Genomic DNA, 25,720 nt, shown 5'->3' with positions numbered 1-25,720 from the left:
GGCTTGGTAGCCAGCGCCTGTAGTCCCAGCTACTCGGCAGGCTGAGCCAGGAGGCAGAGCTTGCAGTGAGCTGAGATCACACCACTGCGCTCCAGCCTGGGTGACAGAGTGAGACTCCGTCTTAAAAAAAAAGAAAAAAAGAAAAGAAAAGAAAAAAAAAGAAAAAAAAAGTCTACCTTACTTCTCTTTAACTTCTAAATACACTATAATATTTTTTGAATGATCAAAGAAAAGAGCAAGGACACGAGAGGAAATGAAGATGATAAAATCTTGTTAGATTCGTGTATTTAAGTGTAATTTTCTCCCATTATGAATAGTGGCTCAAAAATCAAAATTCCTTTTTCAAACACGTTTTTCTCTCGAAAATGTGAACAGTCACATTCCCTTCAGAACAATTAAGCAGCAGCTTCTATGAGATACTGGGAATCATGTGATGGAAAGTAAACCTCAATCTCACCAGTTCTTAGTACCCGTAGACTCACAGAATGGCCATCAGAAAAGAGCCCCAAACAAAATGAACCCCCGAAAACTGTAAAATCAGGGGGTGACTGCTTGAGACGGAAGCTCTGCATTTATGCCCAATGAGAAAACAGATATAATTTATATTAACACATTTCACCTCAAAAACAGATGCTGATCACTGAAATTACACTAGATTTCCACAGCTGATTATTAAACCACATTATTCAAAACCAATCTATTCTGGCCACTGTTAAAGGTTTATACTCTCTGTGAATAATGTAGGAATATGCTAGCAGTATGAAAGAGATTTTGTGAAACTGTTAACGCTAATTACAAATGATGCTTCTAGCAAATAAAGCTGGCCTCCTTAAAACTCACTTAAATGTTGGCGTCCTAGTCTTTCCTTTATAGAATTAAATTACAATTGTTTTTAAGTCTATAAATCAGTCTCTTTGTTAATTCACGTGGATTTTTCTTTCCCTAAAAACTATTTATTTATTTGTTTGTTTGTTTGTTTATTTATGAGACAAGGTCTCATTCTGTCACCCAGGCTGGGGTGCAGCCCAGGAGGTTCATGCCTCACTGTAGCCTCAATCTCCCAGGCTCAGGTGATCCATCCACCCCAGCTTCCCTGGTAGCTGGGATTACGGCACATGTCACCACGCCCGGCTAATTTTTTATAGTTTTTGGATAGACGGGGTTTCACCATGTTGCCCAGGCTGGTCTTGAACTCCTGGGGTCAACTGTGAGCCAAGGCACCCAGCCATAAACAACTTGAATGAGAAAATTACCATAATGTCTAATGATAGTATTGGTCCCACTAGTGACATCAAAGAAAAATACTAGCAGACATCAAATTGTTATATTGTTGAGTGCAAATGCAGGAGTAAGTTTTTAAACTTCCAGACATGGTTCATTTACTTATAAAATGATGTATTTATTTGGAAATAAGAAATTATGCACTTAATAATAATGTTCACCCCAATCTGTTCCTTGATCTAAGAAAAAAATACTATTCAGCATGAATAAGGACAAAGGAAAGACCGAGGGTATGGTTTTCACATTCATGTTACTTATAAATTCATTAAGGTTTTGTAGAACTCAAATTCTAGGAGAAATTTGATGATACAATTACTGTATTATCAGGTTGCTAGGCAACAATCTTTTTCTTTCAAAACAGGAAATCCACTTAAGAGTGACAAAAAAAGATATTGAGCCCGATGGCACCACGACATTCAATGCTAGGGCCACTGCAGCTCCGTCTTTTTCTAAGACAGTTTCACTTTGCCACTCTGACTGAAAGTTTGATTTTTCACACTTCTTCAGCCGGATTTCCCTGCACCCCTGTCTGGTGCTCACAAGTGCCAGGCACCATTCTCGATTTATTTCATTGAATTCTCACCAGCACCCTGGGAGGTGGACAGTAACCTTGTCCTTCCTGCTGCACTGAGGAGGCAACAGAGACCCTAAGACCTGAAGCCACTTGCTGAGGCCACTCACAGCCTTTTTGGACAGAAAAGACAGGACACTCTAATGGTGTCATTTCAGGGAGCAGGGAGAAGGGTCTGGGATAGTAGGGGGAGAAGAGGAGGAGAGCTTTGGCCAAACTCTGGACAGGTTGGCCCTGAGGATCTCCCTACGATTATCCACTACCATGAGAACTGCTGGGGAGACCCACGTTAGTGCGTGCTGGGCAGGCCTACCCCTCTATGTGACCAGGATGCCAGGTGCCCCTGCCATCTCTGAAACTAGTCAGATCCGATTATTCCCAACCTCACCCCATCCCACCCCTCGTCTCTGGGTAGTCAGCAGACTATAAGGTAGAGGCACCACTGTGACAACCAGCAGCCTCGCCTCCATAAAGGAACACAGGGCCCAGGTGAGGTGGGTGGCTCCCACCTGTAATCCCAGCACTTTGGGAGGCCAAGGCAGGTGGATCACCTGAAGTCAGGAGTTCAAGACCAGCTTGACCAACATGGTGAAACCCTGCCTCTACTAAAAATACAAAATTAGCCAGGTGTGGTGGTGGGCACCTATAATCCCAGCTACTTGGAAGGCTGAGGGAGGAGAATCGCTTGAACCTGGGAGGCGGAGGTTGCAGGAGCCAAGATGGTGCCATTGCACTTCAGCCTGGGCAACAAGAGTGAAACTCTGTCTCAAAAAAAAAAAAAAAAAAAAAGGAACAGAGCCCTGCTGACCACCCAGCAGGAGAGGTTATGGAAGGCTAGTGTCTAGCCACCTCTATGGTCTGCACCATGCCTAAAGCATAAGTGTATGGGTTATCAAAGATAGCTTTTTTAGTTTGCTTTTGGGCCTAACAAGCATCCCTCACCCCTTCGTCTAGCCACAGAACATTCTTTCCTAGACAAAGTGGTTTGGGCAAAATCCACTGTGTGACCCTCCTCCTTGACCCCATCTCAAGGCTCAGACCTGGCCAATGTCTTCTATCCTCTGATGACAATAGTTGATTTAAGGATGACGACATGACCTGAACTGCCCCAGTCACAATCATCTCTAAAATTGTGCTGTCCGTGCTGGCGGAAAGGCTCCCTCTTCCTCCACCACCTTGAGAACACCATCTAAAGCAGGAGGCGCTAGGAATCATCTTTCCCTCCACGGGGGTGGGGGTGGGGGAAGTATCCTGCCCAAGAATGGAGCCAACATGGAACAAGACAGAGCCATGAGATGGACAGACTCAACCTGACAGCCTCATTTAGTTGCTTGGATCCAGCAGGGCCCAAAGACCCCAAAGTCAGTGAGTTCCCTTTTTTTTTTTTTTTTTTTTTTTTTTGAGATGGAGTTTCGCTCTTGCTGCCCAGGCTGGAGCGCAGTGGTGCAATCTTGGCTCACTGCAACCTCCACCTCCCGGCTTCAAGCGATTCTTCTGCCTCAGCCTCCTGAGTAGCTGGGATTACAGGCGCCTGCCACCACGCCCAGCTAATTTTTGTATTTTTAATAGAGACGGGGCTTCACCATGTTTACCAGGCTGGTCTCGAACTCCTGACCTCAGGCGATCCACCTGCCTCGGCCTCCCAAAGTGCAGAGATTACAGGTGTGAGCCACTGCACCTGGCCAGTTCCCACTTTTTAAACAAATTAGTGTTAGATTTCTCTCCCTTTGCAACCCAGAGTCCCGACTATCTTCATTTGATTCCTGTTAAAAACACCACAGGAATTTAATGCATAATGTGTTATGGAATAATTTACATTTTTTAATAAGAAAATTCATTTCTATTGCAAGGTTAAAAGATACGATTTTAAAAAAGAAAAAAGAATTAATTTCTGAGATAATCATGTCACAAGTCATGAGCTAATCTATGGGCATGTTTCTGCTTTACAATTTTAAATAATGAAAAATTATGTCACAATATTAAAATCATCACATGTTCAAGTAGTTATTTTAACTGTACATACCTTTAGGGAGTTCCGTATCTTGAATGGGATATTTGTCTGACTGTAGAAACCAACAAAAGAGGAGAGTTATTTTTAAATGCCATATAAGATCAAAGTGAAAAAAAAGCTTTGTCTTGGGAAAGTTATGACTTCGATTAAAAACTTGAACATGTTTAGCCTCAAACTTATCAACTAGTCTCATCCATTGATTGTATTTATTCTCAGCTGACAGGAATGAAAGCAAGGTTGACAAGAGGTTAATGCTGGAACATGAAACAGAATAAGCTTTCCAAATTTCCACAGCTTGGACCACAAAACTACACTTCCTCTCTTTTCTGCAGTGCTAGCCTCCAGCAGTTTACAATTGAGGAGCATTTGTTGTCATGAATTCTGAGGACAGATGCCTTTCTCTCACCGTTTCTGCAACAGTCATTGGTCACGTGTTCTGGGCAGTACTCATCTATTGCAGAGCTCTGGCCTGGGTTGACTGAGACAGGATGATTCAAAAGATCCTTTTCTTACTGATTGCACAAAGCTCTAAAATTCAGCACAGTTCCTCAGTGTATCAGTTGAGAGTAATACTGTTACAGGAATTCAAAATAGCAAATGTTCTCACAATCACATATATTTCTTTTCATTTATTCATACTTCCATGCAGATATCTAAAGTTCCAGAAACTTATTTCAGACTAAACAATGTAGCCATTTCTGAAACCGTCCATAAGGGGAATGAAAAGGAGCCTAATTTCCCAACCCTGTCCCCTAACCCCTGCTCGGCTCCCAACTCCACTCAGCCCCTGTCCTTCAGCCTGAACAAAATTACACTTCAACAATTTCCTGTAGGTCTCACCCATGTCTTCCTCTGAGAAAGGAGAGAAAGAAAGAAATGGAGAATCGAGGGTTTTGTTTTAAATGCCTTTCCTTGGAGTTTCTTTGGAGCTGGGCAATAAAGTTTCAGAACTTCTAGAAGCCTCCAACCTCAACTTCTCCTAACAAAAATAAATTAGTAAATAAAAGTTAATCACAAAGAATAGTCCTACAGTACTACCCCAGATCAAATTAGTTCTCATCATTCTATTCCCAAGACTGTGGAACACAAATCTGTACTAGAACATTTATCACTCTGTTTTAAAAAGAGGCTGGGCGCGGTGGCTCATGCCTGTAATCCCAGCACTTTGGGAGGCAGAGGCAGGCGGATCACCTGAGGTCAGAAGTTCGAGATCAGCCTGGCCAACATGGTGAAACCCTATCTCTACTAAAAATACAAAGATTAGCTGGGCACGGTGGCTCATGCCTGTAATCCCAGCTGCTCAGGAGGCTGAGGCACGAGAATTGCTTGAACCTGGGAGGCGGAGGTTGCAGTGAGCTGAGATCGTGCCATCGCACTCCAGCCTGTGCAACAGAGCAAGAGCTGGTCTAAAAAAAAAAAAAAAAAGTACTTATCTATTTCCTCAGATAGACTGAGTTTTTCCAGAGATGGAACTACAATCTGTGCATCCCCAGATTGTAACATAGTTTTAAGCAAACATCCACTGAAAGTCTGCATGGAAGACCGCACAAGCTGGAGCAAGTGCAGAGCTCCTAGAGAGACTGACACTGGAGCTGGGCCTAGAGAATGGCCAAGAATTGGATGAACTGAGACGCAGCAGCAAAGTAGTTGCAGGTGGCAGGCATGGCAGGAGCAGGGACCAGGTGGCTGGAAGAGCTGAGGGTACAGAACTGAAACAGTTTGTTGGAGGTGGAGAGAGGAAGGTGGGATTAGATGAGAAATGATGAACCCAGTTTCCAAGAAAGACCAAGAAAGATAAGCAAAGGGATTTAGGTGGGATGCCCTTCTAGGTTCTCATGAAACTTGCTACCTGCCTTGCACCTCATGCACTTTGCATAAGGGAAGATGGTTCAACACAGTCTTGCAAGAAGTCAGACAAGCAGGCAATGACAATTCTCTGAGATAGCAAATAGGGATTGGGCTACGGAAAAGGGAGCACCTGAAGGTCCCAAGGCAAAGAAGGCTTCGTAGATCAGGGGAACACTTGAAGTGAGATGGGAAGAAGCACAGGAGTTCATTAGGTAAGGATGCAGGGAGATTTTCCTTGCCAGAGGGAACAGCATTATTGCTACCCTGGGAGGGTGGAAGGGCATGGCGTATGAAGAAGCACCACACAGCCACACAGGGCTGGGTCATCAGGCGAGCACTGGATGCTGAGGTAAGGCCGTGGAGGACCTCATCTCCCACGTCAAGGGGTATATACTAAATCCTGTACTCAGCGGGAATGCTGCGGGTTGGATTCTGTCTCCCAAACCAGATGTGTTGAAGTCCTCATCCCCAGTTCCTCAGAATATGACTTTATTTGCAAATAGGATAGTTGTAGAGGTAATTAGTTAAGTTATGAAGAAGGCAGGCCCTTGACCCAATATGATCAGTATCTTTAAAAGAAGAGATGAGGGCAGGGCGCGGTGGCTCACGCCTGTAATCCCAGCACTTTGGGAGGCCAAGGCAGGTGGATCACCTGAGATCAGGAGTACAAGACCAGCCCGGCCAACATGGTGAAACCCCATCTCTATGAAAAATACAAAAAATTAGCCAGGCCTGGTGGCAGGTGCCTGTAATCCCAGCTACTTGGGAGGCTGAGGCAGGAGAATCACTTGAACCCGGGTGGTGGAGGTTGCAGTGAGCTGTTGCACATTGCACTCCAGCCTAGGCGACAAGAGCAAAACTCAATCTCAAAAAAAAAAAAAAAAAAAAAAAACGAAGAAGAAGAAGAGACAAGACACAAACACCCCAGGAGAAGATGGCCGTGTGCTAACAAAGTGAGAGAACGCAGTGATGCTCTATAAGCTGAGGAGCTTCCACGATGGCTGGCAACCACTACAAGCTAGAAGAGCCAAGGAAAGATTCTTTCCTGTGGGTCTCAGAGGGAGCATGGCTCTGAGGACGCCTTGATTTCAAGCTTCCAGCCTCCAGAACCATGAGCAAACACATTTCTGTTGTTTAAGCTGCCCAGTCTGTGGTATTTTATTGCAACAGCCCTAAGAAACTAGTACCAGGGACACTTTGGAAAGATCACTTTGTCCCCATCACGGAGAAGTAATTAGAGGTAGCCAAGCCCCAAGGTGAGCACAAGGAGATGACTCTAAGGGAGGGAAAGAAAACCTGCTATCAGGAAGTGAGCAGGATACCAGGGAGACCCGGATAGTCACAGGTGGGGGCAGCGGCAAGGGAAAGAAGGCAAACTGAATAACACGTTATAGAAACCAAAGGCTTTAGTAGCAAGCTCCTCCAAAGACATAGGAGCCATGGCCACAGGGTTGTTCTTCGTTTCATTTTGATGAGAGTGAAGAGACTGAGAATTTTTCATAGGAATTTCCAGCAGGTATCAAAGCTTGACCCCCTATGCTGTCCACAATTTACCAAGCCAGGGGTAATTAAAGAACAGGAAATTAAACAGCTCAGGTCCTCAAGACACCTAAGATTTAAAGACATTTAGTTGAATTATATGAAGTGTATTTTATGTCTCTGTAACTAAATTAGGTAACCAAAGCTTTTTATAAGTTGGTAGATCCCATCCTTCGAGGATCTGGAACAGAAGGAATATGTCCTACACAATATGCCCATCACATATGCTGTGCTGTCAGAGGGCACTGCTTTGGCCCTAAGCAAGAGGCAGGGCTGGGCAGGAGAACAGGGCTCCAGTCTAGGTGGCTACACACTTCCATTAACTGTCCTTTCTGCATCTGTAGGATAGGGATACCTGCCCCACCATCTCAAGGGATGGTTGGGAGGCTGAAAAATAATGATGGCAGCCATAAAAAAGAATAAAATTCTTTCCTTTGGCCGCTCACAGTGGCTCATGCCTGTTATTCCAGCACTTTGAGAGGCTGAGGCGGGTGGATCATGAGGTCAGGAGATCGAGACCATCCTGGCTAACACGGTGAAACCCCATGTCTACTAAAAATACAAAAAAATTATCCAGGAGTGGTGGTGGGCGCCTGTAGTCCCAGCTACTCGGGAGGCTGAGGCAGGAGAATGGCGTGAACCCAGGAGGCAGAACTTGCAGTGAGCCGAGATCACGCCACTGCACTCCAGCCTGGGTGACAGAGCGAGACTCCATCTCAAAAAAAAAAAAAAAAAATTCTGTCCTTTGCAGCAACATGGATGCAGCTGGAAGCCATCATCCCAAGTGAAATAACTGAGAAACAGAAAATCAAATACTGCATGTTCTCACTTATAAGTGGGAGCTAAAGAATAGGTACACATGGACATAAAGATGGAAATAACAGACACTGGGGACTCCAAAAGGGGGGAGGTTGGGAAGGGGGCTCAGGGTTGAAAAATTACCTATTAGGTACAGCATTCACTATTTGGGTGATGGATTTACAAGAAGCCCAAACCTAACCATTATGCTATGTATCCACGTAACAAACGTGAGTATGTACCCATGGAATCTGAAATTAAAATGATGATAATAATAATAAAACCATTAAATGAATTCTAAAAAACCAATATATGTGAAATCTTTGGGTAACCTTAAAGCAATAGCCTCAGAATGGTTATGGGAGGATGGGGAGAGGATGAGGCTCAGAAGCCAGCTGCTAGGATTAAACGCCCTAACTGAGGTAAATCCAGTAGCATGTGTCCATCTGGCATCCAGGCTGCTCCATTACCAAACCAGTAGTATTAAAAACAGGCCAGTGAAACCTCGTCTCTACTAAAAATACAAAAAATTGGCCAGGCGTGGTGGCGGCCGACTGTAGTCTCAGCTACTCAGTAGGCTGAGGCAGGAGAATGGTGTGAACCCAGGAAGCAGAGCTTGCAGTGAGCCAAGTTCGTGCCACTGCACTCCAGTCTGGGCGGCAGGGCAAGACACCGTCTCAAAAAAAAAAAAAAAAAACAGGCAAGTAGGCCGGGCACGGTGGCTCACATCTGTAATCCCAGCACTTTGGGAGGCTGAGGCGGGGGCGGATCAGCTGAGGTCAGGAGTTCGAGACCAGCCTGGTCAACCTGGTGAAACCCCGACTCTACTAAAAAGAAAAAATAATAATACAAAAATTAGCCAGGCATGGTGGCACACGCCTGTGGTCCCAGCTACTCAGGAGGCTGAGGCAGGAGAATCGCTTGAACCTGGGAGACAGAGATTGCAGTAAGCTGAGATTACGCCACTGCACTCCAGCCTGGGTGACAGAGCAAGACTCCGTCTAAAAAACAATAGTAATAAAATATAAAATTTAAAAAAAAGGCAAGTAGACAAAGCCTTCACATAATTTAATATCACCCACAACATGTGCAAAACAAGAACAGAATCTAATGCCATTTTTAGCCAACCCAAAGTTTATTATTATCACATACACCAGATAAAGCAGTTTATCTTAGAAAAATCTTACTTTGGGCTTTTCTGATACACATGTAAATACAGAGTAATAAAAATATAAAGAAGTAACAAAGAAGAAAAGCAAAACAATAATTATCACCATTAGTGTAAAATTTGTAACCTACCGTGTTAAAGGACAAAGTGCTAGGGTCTGTGTCTTCCACTGGTTCCTGTGCCATATGATCTGTAAAAGAAACAAACACAGAACAAAAACAAATAGAGCACATTTGCTTTCATTTAAAACCACAAATTAGTCCTTTGATAACTGTCTCTTACAGAGGCAAGTAATTTTACTTAGGCTGAAAAAAACTTTACTTTTTTTTTTTTTTTTTTTTAGAAATAGGGTCAGCCGGGCACAGTGGTTCATGCCTGTAATCCCAGCACTTTGGGAGGCCAAGGCGGGTGTATCACCTGAGGTTAGGAGTTCAAGACCAGCCTGGCCAACATGGTGAAACCCCGTCTCTACTAAAAAATAAAATAAAATAAATACATAAAAATTAGCCGGGCATGGTGATGGGCACCTGCAATCCCAGCTACCCGGGAGGCTGAGGCAGGAGAACTGCTTGAACCCAGGAGTCAGAGGTTGCAGTGAGCCGACACAGTGCCACTGTACTCCAGCCTAGGAGACAGAGTGAGACTCTATCTCAAAAAAAAAAGAAAGAAAAGAAAGAAAAAAGAAATAGGGTCTTGCTCTGTAGCCCAGGCTGGAGTACAGTCAGTGGCACAATCATAGCTCACTACAACCTCAAGCTCCCGGCTTCAAACGATCCTCCCACCTCAGCCTCCCAAAGCACTGGGATTACAGGCATGAGACACCACACCCAGCCTGAAAGCCTTACTTCCAATTATTAGTTGAGACAAAATAAGGAGGAACAGATTCAGATTGCATCAACAAAGAGATTAATAAAAAGAAACTATAGGCTAGATGCAGTGGCTCATGCCTGTAATCCCAGCACTTTGGGAGGCCAAGCCAGGCTGATCACCTGAGGTCAGGAGTTTGAGATCAGCCTGGTCCAACATAGGGCAACCCCATCTCTACTAAAAATACAAGAATTAACCCGGCACAGTGGTGTGCACCTGTAGTACCAGCTACTTAGAAGGCTGAGGCACGAGAATCGCTTGAACCTGGGAGGTGGAGGTTGCAGTGAGCTGAGATCGCACAACTGCACTCCAGCCTGGGCGACAGAGTAAAACTCCATCTCAAAAAAAAAAAAAATTAATTAAAAATATATAAAAGTAACTATATAAAAAACCCCACCATATTTTGGAACAGGTTAACTATAAATATCTTCAAATACCCAGAGTTACAAACAACCACGAACTATACAGGCAGGATATTAATGACCCTCTTGCCTACTGAATTTGACACTACCTTCAGCAGGAATTATTCCATTCTGAATCTACTGCCTTCCTGATTTCCTGTTCTGCTGCAACTCATTTTTATTAATCTTCTGAATGTTGTTCACATGAACTAATAAAGCAAAAAACTTATAGTTTTCTTAATCAAAAATAAACTTGATTTCTCAATATTTCATTTCTGATACTTCACCACTTGTTGCATTTAAGGAATTTAATGGGGAAATACAGAAAAAGGCACAGACCTCAGTCAAAACCTAATTAGTACAAATTAGAAAAAGTTTCCAACCTCCAAAATGCTTTATAAGACATCTGCCAGAGAGCTGTCTCAATAAATAATCAAACCTATTTGCGTGGGATCCTCTAGATTTGTGCAGTGCACAACCTGCAGTACCCTAAGTGGCAGTCGTGGGCCCGCCAAGCGTCAACGTTCACTTTTGATCCAAATCCTCATTAAGCACATATTGCAGACTAGGAATTAGATCCTGGGAATGCCTTTGGGATCCAAATAAGCACAGCAGGACAATTTGTCGAGATAATAATTCGTGTGTGTTCTTCCTAGGTGTTTCCCTGCTGAGAATGTGTCTGAACTTTCCATAATTTCTTCTCCCTGCAAGTGTTGATAATGCCCAAAGCAGCTTCGAGAAGGCAACATCTCTTTGTTTTATGACAGCCTCCGGTCACTGAAGAGAAGTGGGGATGAATGGAGAGAGCCTCCGCCAGTGCCTCCCATGAGCAGGGCACAGACATCTGCAGAGCACGAAGGAGGCAAGACTGCATCAGAGACAGCACAGAGCAGCCTAACCCCCGGGCACCGCGGCCTAGCCCCAGCAAAGAGACCTGTGCCCTGTGTCCAGCACAGAAACAGAGGGCTGCTGGGTCTCAAGGGACTTCTCAGGCCTGGACCATGAGACAGCAATGCCTCCCTGATGCGCTAAAAATTTGAGGTCCTTTCCTAGTTTTCCCAGCACCCCACGAACCCCTCAGACTCCTGGGCGGCCCTGAGGTACAGGGCCCCAATTCTGACTGAAGTGGGATTTCCTGCCAGTCCAGGGCAATACACACTCAGACTTGGATTTAAATGGATAGAAAGAAAATGAAAAACAAATTGTGCTGCTAATGCCTCTCTGAGATGGCAGAACTCTTACTGCCCAAGCAACGAGTAATGACACAGAGCCCTTAGTGCTAAGGCAGTGGCAGTGCAGGACAACAGGGGACACCCAGAACCAGCACTCGAAGCCTGGGGAGCTCCTGGAGAGAGGAGGAGGGGCGGGAGAAGAGCCTGCAGAGGGCCTGAGGGCTGAGTCTGGAAGGATGAGTTGACGTGGTAGAGAGGGAAAAGCATTCGAGGCAGAGAGAATAGCACAGGCGTAGAGAAGAGAGAGAACTTGACACATTAATGTACAATCACAGGACAGACCATGTATATGACGGTGGTCCCATAAAGATTATATCACTATCTTCTCACCCTACCTTTTCCATGTTGAGATATGTTTAGACACACAAACAGCACTGCATTACAACTGCCTGCTGTATTCAGGACGGTCCCATGCTGTGCAGGTGTGTAGCCCAGGAGCAGTGGGCTGCACCACACAGCCCAGGAGTGTTGTAGGTTACACCATGAAGGTTTGTGTAAGTGCACTCTGTGATGCTCACACAACTATGAAACCATCTAGTGATGCACTTCTCACAGTGTATCCCTGTTGTTAAGTGACATATGATGATGCTTCAAATGAGTCCTTATAGCCAGACACATGTACATTCAGTTTTCCAGTTTTTCCTTCCCATCCTTCTCACACGCTGGTTCCTAGCTGGGGAGGGGGTGGTAGAAGCCACCACAAAATAGCCCAGAGTCCCTTCTCCCTCCTCCTATCACAGCCTAGTCTCACATATTTCATCTTCACTAAAGTGTACCTGGAGGACATGCTTTAAAATGCCATCCTGCTAGGAGTGTGGCTTGTTAATAGGCATCAACACAGTGAAATTTCAGGTAAATGGGTTTGGAGTGCTGAGGCTGGGGTGAGGTTGGGGGCTTTTAAATGCCCCTGACACCATCCTCTGCAAACAATGCCCGCTGTGTCCAGGACAAGTTAATCTTGTTTCCCACAGGAAAATTAGAATGAGAAGAAAGAAAGAAAGAAAGAGAGAAAGAAAGAAAGAAAGAAAGAAAGAAAGAAAGAAAGAAAGAAAGAAAGAAAGAAAGAAAGAGAGAGAGAGAGAGAGAAAGAAAGAAAGAAAGAAAGAAAGAAAGAAAGAAAGAAAGAGACAAACATAAAAGAGGAAAACGCAGTAGATCGCTGGGAAAGGCAGAGCCACAAAAAAAGCATCATTGAGGACACACACAGGACAGTTAAAAGCAAGGAAGGACCGGTCCTCACTGGCACATCACTAAGAGCTGGCAGTCTGGCCTTGAACAAATCTAGTGCTGTGGCCTTGGACAAGCCTAGAGGTGTGACCTTGGAGAAGTCACGTAAGCTTTCTAAGCCTCGGGCTCTTCCTCTGCACCATGAGGAGTCCCGGGTCTCTGGATCCCACACTCAGCTTACTACCATTATTCTGGATTTGGGAACCACTGGGTAGGTGAATTTCAACTCCCCTCAGACTCTGACCGAGTTCTGTGAGATCCTGGGGCCTGTGTTGGAGGGTTATGAAGCTAACAAGATAGAGACAGAAGACAACATAGGCTTGGAGGCACAAAGTCTCTTGCTTTGGCTGACATCTCAGAATAAATGGAACTTAAGAAGACAAAGACACAGAGAATTTAGGTTTTTTTGTTTTCTGAAGCACAACAATGAAGTGAGAGGGGAACGGGGAAAGGCACTACTTTTAGAACAGGTATTAGAGGCATTTTCAGGTCTTTTTTAAAAAATTAATTAGTTAATTTTTTTTTCTTTTGAGATGGGGTCTCACTCTGTCTCCCAGGCTGGAGTGCAGTGGCGTGATCTCGGCTCACTGCAACCTCCGCCTCCTGAGTTCAAGCGATTCTCCTGCCTCAGCCTCCTGAGTAGCTGGGATTACAGGCACCCACCACCACGACTGATACATGTTTGCATTTTTAGTAGAGACGGGGTTTCCCCATGTTGGACCAGGCTGGTCTCAAACTCCTGACTTCAGATGATCCACCTGCCTCAGCCTCCCAAAGTGCTGGGATTACAGGTATGAGCCACTGCGCCCAGCATTTTTTTTTTTTTTTTTTTTTTTGAGATGGCGTCTCGCAGTGTCACTCAGGCTGGAGGGCTGTGGTGTGATCACTGCTTACTGCAGCCCCAACCTCCCAAGCACAAGCAATCCTCCCGCCTCAGCTTCCCAAGTAGCTGGGACCACAGGCACGCATCACCACACCCAGCTAATTTATGGGGGATTTTGTCTTTGTTTTTTGTAGAGACGGGGTCTCGCTATGTTGCCCAGGCTAGTCAGGTCTTTTATTATTTTCCTTCTTGCGGTTCTGACTTTATCAACCTTTGCCTTATATTAAGCTGTGGATTAAGTTCTTACATACGTGTTATTGCCATAAATGCTCACAGACCCAGGCCCACGGTGGCGCCCCATGCACTCTATCTGGTACTGCACCTTCTCCCTGGCCTGTTTGAGATCACGCCAGACTCCTTTTGTTCTCACAGGTCCAGATGCGTGTGTGTACCAGGGAAGTTATTCCCAGGAGAGCAGAGCCTGGTTATTTGAGACTGATCCAGATGTGGAAAGTTGCCCAAGGTCTTTCTTAGGGCCTTGGAGTTTCATGTTTACAATACTATTAAGTATAAAATCAAATCATTTATCTAGAAGCTTTAAAATGTTTGTTTTTCCCAGCCCCCGCCTAACAGCAGGCTGAGCCTTCAGGCAAGGCTCTGATATCTGATGGGACATGGCTCAGAGGAGCCCCAAACAGAAGCGGGGCTAGAGCCCGGCGGAGACAAGACCAGTGGCTTTGCCAGGGCCGGGTGCAGGATCCGTCCCCTGCTCGTGGCTGCCATCTTATGCCGGGCTGTGTTTTTCTGCCAAAGCTGCCTGGGCTCCCCTGGGTCGGTGACTCTGCACAAGGCTCAAATCACCTCAAATTAGCTGGTAACTGACTGATGGGGATATCTCTGTCGGCAGTAAGATTGAGGCTTAACTCCCTCAAGCATATTCTGGAAAGTTCCTCAAAAGGCATGAGAGAAACCTGGTGAACTGATGCATCAGGGCTGGCGAGGGCACCTGGCCTGGCTCACAGAGGCTGCAGGTGAGAGCAGGCAGGGCAGGCTGCACCCTCATTTTCTTTCTGTGGGTCCTAAATGCCTAACTTAAACCTCAGGAGGTGAACAGAGCACCTCTACATCCCCTTCCTGCTTCAAAAGTCCATGAGTGGTGAGTAGTAGTAGCCATAAGGGTCAAAGAGCACCTCCAAACTGAAAGTTCACAATTAAACTTTCAAAGCTCTCACTTTGAAAAGTTCGAAAAGCTGTCCAGGCGTGGTGGCTCACGTCTGTAATCCCAGCACTTTGGAAGGCCAGGGCGGGTGGATCACTTGAAGTCAGGAGTTCAAGACCAGCCTGGCCAACCTGGTGAAACCCCATCTCTACTAAAAATACAAAAATTAGCCAGGCATGGTGGCGCATGCCTGTAATCCCAGCTACTAGGGAGGCTGAGGCAGGAAAATCGCTTGAACCTGGCAGGTGGAGGTTTCAGTGAGCCAAGATCTCACCACTGCACTCCAGCCTGGGCAATAGAGTGAGACTCTGTCTCAAAAAAAAAGAAAATAAAAGAAAAGTTTGAAAAGCTTAAAAGCTTCCCTAGTGTCTGCTCTGCATGGCACGGCTTACTCACAGTCTCAGCTAAGCCTTACAGTAACCCCAAGGAAGGCATTAGACATCCCCTTTTTCACACATTGAGTACCCAAGATCATAGGGTGGGAGGTAAGTGGAAAAGCCAGAATTTGTATCTGGGACTTTCTGGCTTCATAATCTGCCTGTTTTCCAGTATAATCAGGTTCTAGAAGTGCCTCATGGCCAGATGTGGTGGCTGACATCTGTAGTCCCAGCACTTTGGGAAGCCAAGGTGGGAGAATTGCTTGAGTTCAGGATGCTTGAGAGCAGCCTGGGCAACATAGTGAGACCCCATCTCTACTTATTTAAAAAAATAAAAAATAAAATAATTTTGAGACGGTTTCACTCTTTCATCCAGGCTGGAGTGCAGTGGCTTAATCACAGCTCAGTGCAGCCTCCACCTCCTGGGCTCAAGCAATCCTCCCACCTCCTCCTGAGAAGCTAGGACTACAGGCATGCGCTGTCACATCTGGCTAATTTATTTTTATTTTTGTAGAGATGGGGGTCTCACTCTGTTACCCAGGCTGGTTTCAAACTCCTGAACCTGCCTTGGCTTCCCAAAGTGCTGGGATTACAGGCATGAGCCACCATGCCCAAGCCAATACAATAAAATTTAAAATAGAAGTAGGCTGGGCACGGTGGCTCATGCCTGTAATCCCAGCACTTTGGGAGACCGAGACAGGCAGATCATGAGGTCAGGAGATCGAGACCATTCTGGCTAACACAGTGAAACTCCGTCTCTACTAAAAAATACAAAAAAAACTAGCCGGGCGAGGTGGTAGGCGCCTGTAGTCCCAGCTACTCAGGAGGCTGAGGCAGGAGAATGGCGTAAACCTGGGAGGTGGAGTTTGCAGTGAGCCGAGATCACTCCACTGCACTCCAGCCTGGGCGACAGAGCAAGACTCCGTCTCAAAAAAAATAAAAAATAAAAAAATTAACTGGCCATGATGATGGATGCCTGTAATCTCAGCTACTCGGGAAGCTGAGGCAGGAGAATTGCTTGAACCCAGGAGGTGGAGCTTACAGTGAGCTGAGACTGCACCATTGCACTCCAGCCTGGGCAACAAGAGCAAACTTTCGTCTCAAAATAAAACACAAGTGGTTCATGCACTGACCACCTGACAGACTCTCTTGAGAAGGTGAGTGTCTGTGTGTCCCATTTCCCCTTTTTATATGGGCACCAATCATCTTGGTTTAGAGCCCACTTTGATGACTTCATTTTGACTTGGTTACCGCTGGAAACACTCTGTTTCCAAAGAAAGTTACATTCTGAGGTACTGGGAATTCCGACTTCAACATATCTTTTTAGAGGGACACAATTCAACCCCTAACAGTTCACACTCCGCCCCCTGCCCATCCTTTCCACATGCAGAATCTATTTGCCTCCTCCCGACATCCCCAAAAGCATTAATCATTCCAGCATCCACTCTAAATCCCAAATCTCATCACTCATCTTCAACTCAAAGACTCAAATCTCATCATCTACCAAATCAGAGCCTCTTCAGGAATGCTAGGAAACACGTACTGTATGCAACAGCCTCTCCAGAAAGAATCCTCAGCACATAACCCGAAACAGACACTGGGGAGGTGGCCGAGGACTGCACTGCCGCATTCTGACATCAGATAGTGGTGAATGGTTCCTAGAGACGGTTTCTCAAAGAAAGTTCAAACATCTCTAAAGATGTCCTTTCAGAGAAAACAAAGAAGGAAGTATGTCAGGACTTCCTGGCTTTCCCAAGCATCCTGAGCCAGAAAAACGCAGTCACTGTGCTTTCCAGTGAAGAACTACAGGCAATTCTTTGAATGTGTGATTGCAGGATTAATTTCTTTCTCATTTGTTATTTGTTTGTTTTGTGCCATAGCTTTTTTTTTTTTTTTTTTTTTTTTTTTTTTTTTGAGACATTCTTGCTCTGTCACCCAGGCTGGAGTGCAGTAGTGCAATCCCAGCTCACAGCAACCTCTGCCTCCTGGGTTCAAGTGATTCTCCTGCCTCAGCCTCCCCTATAGCTGAGATCACAGGTGCCTACCACCACGCCCGGCTAATTTTTGTATTTTTGTTAGACACGGGGTTTGGCCATGTTGGCCAGCCTAGTTCTGAAACTCCTGACCTCAGGCGATCCACCTGCCTCAGCTCCTAAAGTGCTGAGATTATAGGCGTAAGCCACCACTCCCAGCCCATAACTTTTCTTTTGACTGCCATTGTCATTATTGGATATAAAAAAGGCTTGGAGGTGGGGCGTGGTGGCTCACTCCTGTAATCCCAGCACTTTGGGAGGCCGAGGCAGGCAGATTGCTTGAGCTCAGGAGATTGCTTAGGCAACATGGCGAGACTCCATCTCTACTAACAATACAAAAAAAAAAAAAAAAAAAATAGCCGGGTGTGGTGGTATGAGCCTGTGGCCCCAGCTACTCAGGAGGCTGAGGTGGGAGGATTGCTTGAGCCCAGGAGATGGAAGTTGCAATGAGCCAAGATCGCCTCACTGCACTCCAGCCTGATTGCAGAGCGATACAAAAAAACAAAAGGAAGAGAAATGAAGTGAGAATTGGGAAAACCCACACAGAGGAGAAAGAGAAGGCAGAAGGAGCAGAGAAGTGAAAACCACAGATTGCCATCCCTCTCTCTGGTGTATCTGCAGAAAGAATTGGCTGGTCCAGCTTTGCATATATGAGTGCTCCAGGAAGTGGTTTACCCTTTAGTCCTGGGTGCTGCCCACAATGCCATGGGAGAGTAGGTTGCCACCTTGGACCCATCGAAGCCCACAGGAAGGGCTGTGGGAGGCGAAGTGCCACCACTGGGGCTGTCCTGAGTTGGTGGCCCAGGGCCAGGGTTCCCCCAGGAAACAGCCCTGTGCTGTGGAGTCTCAGAACAAAGGGAGAATGTGCTCTCTTGCAGTGCTCTGTGGCCGTCGGCACTTGCCTTACTGTAACGAAGCAAGGAATTATGCCACCTTTGACCCAGACCTTCAAAGCCCGGTTGTTTGTTTCTGTCTTTAAAATCTATCTGTATGAACAATCAAGAATAACCAGATTTTACACACATTTGACAGACAAATCTGGCTCATCCAGTGCGAGACTGTTTCTTAGTGGAAGAGACACAGGGTGATAGCTACACTGTAACCACCATCATTGTTTTCCTTCTCTGTGACTGTGAGTCTTGTGAATTTTCTCAATGTAAAAAGTCACTTTTAAAATTAACTCATGGCCAGGGCATGGTGGCTCACTCCTATAATCCCAGCACTTTGGGAAGCTGAGGCAGGCAGATCACTTGAGGTCAGGGGTTCCAGACCAGCCTGGCCAACATGGTGAAATCCTGTCTCTACTGAAAAAGAAATACAAAAATTAGCCGGGTGTAGTGGCACATCCCTATAATCCGAGCTACTGGGGAGGCTGAGGTAGGAGAATCGCTTGAACCCAGGAGGTGGAGGTTGCAGTGAGCCAAGATCACATCATTGCACTCCAGCCTGGGGGACAGAGTGAGACTGTCTCAAAAATAAATAAATAAGTAAATAATAAAAAATAAATAAAACTAACTCATAATATAGTATAATCATATACATACTTTTGTTATATGCACGTGGATATACGAAACATCTTACTTTAACTTTACAAAGAAAACTTAGTTAATACGGCTAACTCGATGAGTAAGTTCCTAAAATGCCAATGTGGGAAGAGCTTTTTTTGCCCCCAACTCTTTAAAGGGCCTGTGGTTAAATTTTATAACCTTCCTTCATTCACTCAGGCGGTATTTGCCCAGGGATTACTATGTGCGGAGTACTGTGCTGAGTGTCAGGGAGAGCTACCACACAGACATGGCCTCTGTCCACAAGTTTATGGCCTACTGGAAATAGCCACAGTGGCCAAATCATCACAGCTAGAAATGGTGACAGGTGCCAGAAACAAAAGGTACAGGGTTTGCTGAGCGTGTATAACATCGGGCTGGATCTGGGTGACCTATGAGCTGAAATCTGGAGGTTAAGTAGAAGGAGACGGGTGAGTGGAGGATGGGCTGAGGGTTGGAATGCAGGGGGCCTTCCAGGCCGCAGGAACAAAATTTGCAAAGGCCAGGAGGTGTGAGGGTGCAAGAGGCTTCAAGGAAATGAAGGGAGGCAGCACAGCCGTGTGCAGAGAGCAGGGGTCAAGCTAGGTGTCAGGTGAGGCAGGCGAAGGAATAGGTAGGGATTGATTATACAGAGTGGGGAAGCCTCAAGGACTGAGGATCTGTCGGAAAGTGTTGGAAAGCCAGCACCGGATTCAAAGTCAGCACAGAAAAATGGCAGACTCTGATTTGTTTTTAAAAGATGACTGGCTGAGCACAGTGGTTCACAACAGTAATCCCAGCACTCTGGGAGGCCAAGGTGGGTGGATCACTTGAGGTCAGGAGTTCGAGACCAGCCTAAAAATACAAAAAATTAGCCAGGCGTGGTGGTGTGCACCTGTAATACCAGTTACTTGGGAGGCTGAGACAGGAGAATCTCTTGAACCCGGGAGGCAGAGGTTGCAGTGAGTGGGGATCATGCCACTGCACTCCAGCCTGGGCGACAGAGTGAGGCTCCGTCTTGAAAAATAATAATAATAATAATAATAATAAAGATGACCCTGGCTACCTTTTGCAGAATACGTTACCAGAAGGCAAGAGTGGGTGTGAAAACCTAAGTTGGAACGGTGTGAAAACACCAGGCGGGAGAGGAGGGTGGGAAATCAGGCAAGAGAGTATGGTAACTTGGTCTGGGGTAAAGCAAGCTCAAGATATGGGCACCATCTATGGTTTCATTACAGAAATAGGAGTAAGGGTGTCTCCTGTGGGCTGCAGAAATGACACAATATGTTAGGAAGGGGAAATTGGGGTGTGTGTGTGCCTGTGTTTAAATGGAGGAGTGCTCATTTTATAGACAGAATAGAGTCCCAGAGCGGGAATGGACATTTGGATCATCTTTTGGATGGTCAAATATGTTCCTCAGCATCCTCTGCCAACTGGTGGGGAGCTCTTACCCTCAGGAGGCCTCCTTTCTCTTTGTGGGAAGCCCAAATCCATCTCTCTCTAAAGTTTTCACCGACAGGTTTGGGTTCTACCTCTTGAAGTCAAAGAGACAGATTCTTTCCACATGACTCCCTCTTACCATCATATCCTCCGTCCATCATATCCTCTACTCCTCCACATGTTCTGGGATTTTGAAATCCCTTTGTTCCACGTTGCCCATTTGTTCCAGGTTGTGCGCATCCATTTTGGCTGGACCAGGCAGACTAAGAATACCATCTTGGGAAATCTGGAACCTGTAGCTTTTTTTTTTTTTTTTTTTTTTTGAGATACAGGTTTTTGCTCTGTCGCCCAGGCTGGAGTGCAGTGGCTCAATCACAGCTTACTGAAGCCTCGACCTCCTGGACTCAAGCAATCCTCCTGCCTCAGCCTCCCGAGTAGCTGGGACAATAGGCATGCACTGCCACATTTGGCTAATTTTTCTATTTTTTGTAGAGTCAATGTCTCACTATGTTGCCAAGGCTGATCTCAAACTCCTGGCCTGAAGCAATCCTCTTGCCTCAGCCTCCCAAAGTGCTGGCATTACAGGCCTGAGCCACTGCACCCAACCACTGAGCTTTTATACACTGTGGTCACTGCTGAGCTGTTTTCCAACCCCTATCTTACCTGGTAGTGTCGATTTAGGGGGGGTGCCCAAGTAGATTTTACATTTTATCTCTATTCAGTGTGTCTCTCTCAAGATCTTTTTGAATCCCCCACCACATACACCTGCAATGATCATTTAATGAGATCTGAGGCCACTAGTAGTGAAATCTAGCCGAAAACACCCCTGGGCACCTTGTCAATTGGGTTCTCAGAAGAGGAGATGGATGCTAGGGTAGAAGTGGAGTGGGATGGGGCGGTACGACGGTTTCTCCCTTTGTTTCCCCTTCTATTTTTTCAAATAACAGGTATGGGGATGGGGAATAATATCTAGACAATGTATTTATTTTCTGCATCCAATTGATAAAATGTTTACCAAACCCCACTTTAAAAGAAAAAAAAGGTAGATCTTTCTTGGAAGTTTCCAAGAAACGCCCCCAAACCCAGCCATCACAATGCCAACTTAGTTGTTGGGTGTAGTATTCTGACCACCTGCAGACACACTGTCTTATTCTAACTGCTGAAGCCACAATTTAAGGATGGAACATTCAAACTCGGCCCCTGCCCAAGCTCAAGAAATGAAATAAGAAACGCGTTTATCCAGACGGTTACATCAGGTTCTACGTAACTCTCTTCAGTGTTTCCAACCTCAACGAAACCAAGTAAAGCCCCAGTGTACTCCGAGGGATAGATCACTCATTCACTTGTGTGTTCAAGAAACACCCACGGAGGTCACCGTCTAGGTTATAGGAGAGCGCAAAGAGAGAACTCCAGGAAAGTGAGGTCTGGGACGGATTTTAGATTCACATGAGAGAAAAGAGAAAAATCTCCACTCTGACCTCGGGTACCAACACACAGTATTTTAAAATAGAGACAGAACTAGAGGCCATTCTAATCACAGATGGGATCCCACAGGTGGGATCTGCCTCTCCATTCTGCGGAAACTATCTGATGAAATAGCTTCGAGGGCCAATGTTTAGACAGACAAAATCATTTCATCCAAGTGCACTGGGGGTGAGGAAGAGGAGTAATGAGAAGGCATGTGAGCGGAGAGAAAAGAAAAAGCCCGGGAGGGGAAAACGAAATCCACCCCCTTGCGCTCATTTCTGCCAGAGGTTTGCAGGACGTGTCTCAACCTGGCATCCCGAGTCCAGAACAAAAGCCACGGGCTGCGGCGTGGGCAGGTGGAAGGCGCTCAGTGGGTGACGCGGGGCAAGGGCCGTGGCGAGCGCGGGAGGGGCGGTCAGCAGCCGCTCGCAGCGCTGGACTAGGAGCCCCGTGAGACCCCGGGTCTGGCGCCTGGGTTGGGGGTGGTTCCCGGGCGTCCTTCGGGGGTCGCCAAGGGCCGGCCTCGATAGCCCTGCGGCTGCTGCGAGCGTCTCCCGAGCTCCCGCCCCGCGGTGCCCGCTCCAGGTGCGGGCGCGGCGCTGTGTCCCTTTACCTGCGCGGAGAGGGTCGTCCGGTGAAGCCATGGGGGCGGGCTAGGGGCAAACGAGCGTCCGAGCGGGGCTGGCCGGCCTCTGGGGGTGAAAACTCCTGCGGTTCCGACGCGCCGGCAGCAAACCGCGGCTCTGCGCGCCCCTGCCCTCCTCCGCCTTCCCCTCCCTCCTTCTTCTCCTCCTTCGCTTCTTCCACGAGCTCACTTCCTGCTTTGGCAATCAGCAAAGCCCCTTCGCTGCGCGTCCCTCGGTACCTCCCTCCGGAGGCGCGGGGCGGGAGCCGGGGTGCCGCGACCCGGGGCTGGGACGCAAGGCGGGGCCGCGAGTGTCCCGGGCGTCCCCAACGCCCGGAGCGCGCGTCCTGCCCGGTGCCCACGTCCCCCTGGGCGCGTCCTAGCGGGGGGCTGACACGACTGCCGCCCGGGACAGACCGCGGGAGAAGGACTGGCCTTAAGAAACGGCTGCAGTCGCGGGTCGCTTTCCCGGCTCCCTAATCACGCCCTCAGCTGAGACACCAGAACTCCCCTTACACAGGCCTGGGCCGAGATGCCCGCCGGCGAGCTGATAGTTAGACAATTTCCTGATCTTTAAGCAGACTCTGCCGCTGCCTGATGGCACACGCTGGTACTTTCCATTTTGATTTTTCTTTGGCATTAGTTACTATATGACCTCCAGGGTGAGTGCTGCACAAAAGGAGTGAAAACAAGTGGCCCGATACACACTCACAGCCTCCCTAGAAAAAACAGCTTCGGGTTCTCTCGGAAAGGATGGCTTCAAATATTTAAAATATTACGTTTAAGTGGGGTTTTATACCCATTACTTAAGGGGGAACACGTTGGAATTGGTTATGAAGAATATATTTAAGATTGCTACATTTTAACTAAAACTATCATCCATCATAAGTCTATTATAGGAAGGCGACGGGCATTTTAAATTAAATAGGAATCTTTGAAGAGCTCTAAATAATCTTTCTCTGCCTTCGCACATAAGAACAGAAAGATAAAAGTTGGGTCGAAAAAGATAATAACACATTATTTAGTGTATAATATATCCGAAAATTATCATAAATAAGCAACCTCTGGCTAAAAACTCAGCTCTGAGAAATCCAGGAAGACAGCAAATGCCCACATACCGTCTTGGTGACCAGGAGCTTTAGTGCCTCTCCCCATCTGTTTAGTCTTCCTGAGGCCCATGGCAATCTTGAGCTTGGCTTCTTATTCTCTGGAGTTTGCCATGGAAGAAGCAAGAGGTTCCAAGAAGATGCTCGCTGGTTGTCTAGCCAGAGTCAAACCTTCTAGATGAAAGCTCTCTGGGGGAATTTGTGGGTGGGAGGATAAACTTCCTTTTGGTCTGCCTTCGGATAGGAAGGGAAATTTTTTTAAAGGGTATTTTATCTTAGAATCGATTTGGAGGTTTGTTTGTGGTTCTTTCTGTACTTCTCATGAAGATGGAATTATTCTGACGTTGGCCGTCAGGAAACACTAAGTGAGCTTGTTAGCAGCCCAACTTCAAGCATTGCTCTAGAGCTGGTTTGCTTTTTGAAACTCTGAACTGTAATTCATCTTTTTATCATTCCCATTCTGCATTATATCAAATAGAAGATGGGCGGTATATTTTAAGTTTGTTTGTTTTGTTTTGTTTTTTAAGGAAGATTGACTAGTTATGTAGGTTACTATTCCCTTTCATTTTCCTTTCCTTGTGCCTCCTTTCCTATGAATTGCAACGATCCCTATCATTACCTTTATTTTTCCCATGTGCTTTGCGAACTATAAAGTATGATACAAATGGGTGCTATTGTTGTTTTGCACTTTACAAAAAAAGTAATTTAAAACTGATTCTCATTCACCAGAGTTCCCATACAATCAATTTGCTGTCATAATATGTCCTTCGACTTTTATTTCTCTTGCTGTCCAAGAGTGTTTTAAACCTTACTGTTGAAAATAGACATTTTTGGGTTGGGCGTGGTGGCTTACACCTGTAATCCCAGCACTTTGGGAGGCCGAGGCAGGCAGATCATCTGAGGTCAGGAGTTCGAGGCCAGCCTGGCCAATGTGATGAAACCCTGCCTCTACTAAAAATACAAAAAAACTCAGCTGGACATGGTGGCACATGCCTGTAGTCCCAGCCACTCAGGAGGCGGAGGCAGAAGAATTTGCTTGTACCCAGGAGGTGGAGGTTGCAGTGAGCTAAGATTGTACCATGGCACTCCGGCCTGGGCAACAGAGTGAGATTCTGTCTCAAAAAAAAAAAAGAAAAGAAAATGGACATTTTTAACATTTCCTGATAGTACCCAAACAATCTCAGAGTCATGTGAAAAATTTCATATTTCCGTAACTTCACTGCTCTTTGAGTGATCTCCAATTTTCCTTTTCCAATAAATGGAGATAGTACATTTGGTAATCATGGAGTCAAATATGCTGGATTTTGCTGATGGACCTGTCACTGTAAGGTTGTGTTACATTAAGTAAGAAACCAAAACTGAGTCTGTAAGTGTCTGCAGGATTGTGATAATTCACTGAAATAATGTTTATGTGAAAATACTGGCTGGGCACGGTGGCTCACACATGCAATTTCAGCACTATCAGAGGCCAAGGTAGCAGGATTGCTTTAGGACAGGAGTTCAAGACCAGCTTATGCAACATTTTGAGACCCAGTCTCTACAAAATAATTTAAAAATTAGCTGGATCCCAGCACTTTGAGAGGCCAAGGTGGGTGGATCACTTGAAGTCAGAAGTTCGAGACCAGACTGTCCAACATGGCAAAACCCCGTCTCTAATTAAAATACAAAAATTAGCTAGGCGTACTGGCGGGTGCCTCTAATCCCAGCTACTAGGGAGGCTGAGGCAGGAGAATCACTTGAACCCAAGAAGCTGAGGTGCAGTGAACTGAGATTGTGCCATTGCACTCCAGCCTGGGCAACAGAGTGAGATTCCATCTCAAAATAAATAAATAAACAAACACAAGTACAAAAACAAAAATTAGCCAGGCATGGTGGCAGGCCCCCAACTACTTGGGAGGCTGAGGCAGGACAATCGCTTAAACCTGGGAGGTAGAGCTGCAGTGAGCTGAAATTGCACCACTGAACTCCAGTCTGAGTGATGGAGCGAGACTCTGTCTTAAAAAAAAAAAAAATTAGCTGGGCATGGTGGTACGTACCTGCAGTCCCTACTACTCTGGAAGAGTGAAGCATGAGGGTCACTTGAGCCCAGGAGTTACAGACCTCAGGGAGCTATGATAACACCACACCACTGGGTGACAGAATGAGACCCTGTCTCCAAGCAAAC

General features: G+C 46.2%; 1 protein-coding gene across 2 annotated transcripts in view; it reads right to left on the bottom strand.

The window, feature by feature from the left end:
* The window catches only part of EDARADD (EDAR associated death domain), an 88,762-nt gene extending 64,966 nt beyond the window's left edge, over positions 1-23,796 (bottom strand). The window contains exons 1-3 of one of the 2 annotated variants that reach the window (XM_025393127.1): positions 23,569-23,796; positions 9,348-9,406; positions 3,876-3,915 (exon numbers count right to left, since the gene is read on the bottom strand). In XM_025393127.1, the coding sequence (XP_025248912.1) occupies positions 3,876-3,915; positions 9,348-9,406; positions 23,569-23,629 (160 nt within the window). In that variant the 5' untranslated portion in view covers positions 23,630-23,796. Of the gene's footprint in view, positions 1-3,875; positions 3,916-9,347; positions 9,407-22,438; positions 22,519-23,568 lie in introns of those variants that run through there. The other variant, XM_025393128.1, reaches the window with a different exon arrangement.
* Between the last annotated feature and the right edge of the window lie 1,924 nt (positions 23,797-25,720).

The sequence above is a fragment of the Theropithecus gelada genome, chromosome 1, assembly GCF_003255815.1.
Source record: "Theropithecus gelada isolate Dixy chromosome 1, Tgel_1.0, whole genome shotgun sequence".
In the NCBI taxonomy this organism is placed as follows: domain Eukaryota; kingdom Metazoa; phylum Chordata; class Mammalia; order Primates; family Cercopithecidae; genus Theropithecus; species Theropithecus gelada.
Note: the sequence above shows the minus strand (reverse complement) of the source record. Positions and strands in the feature narration are given on the sequence as shown.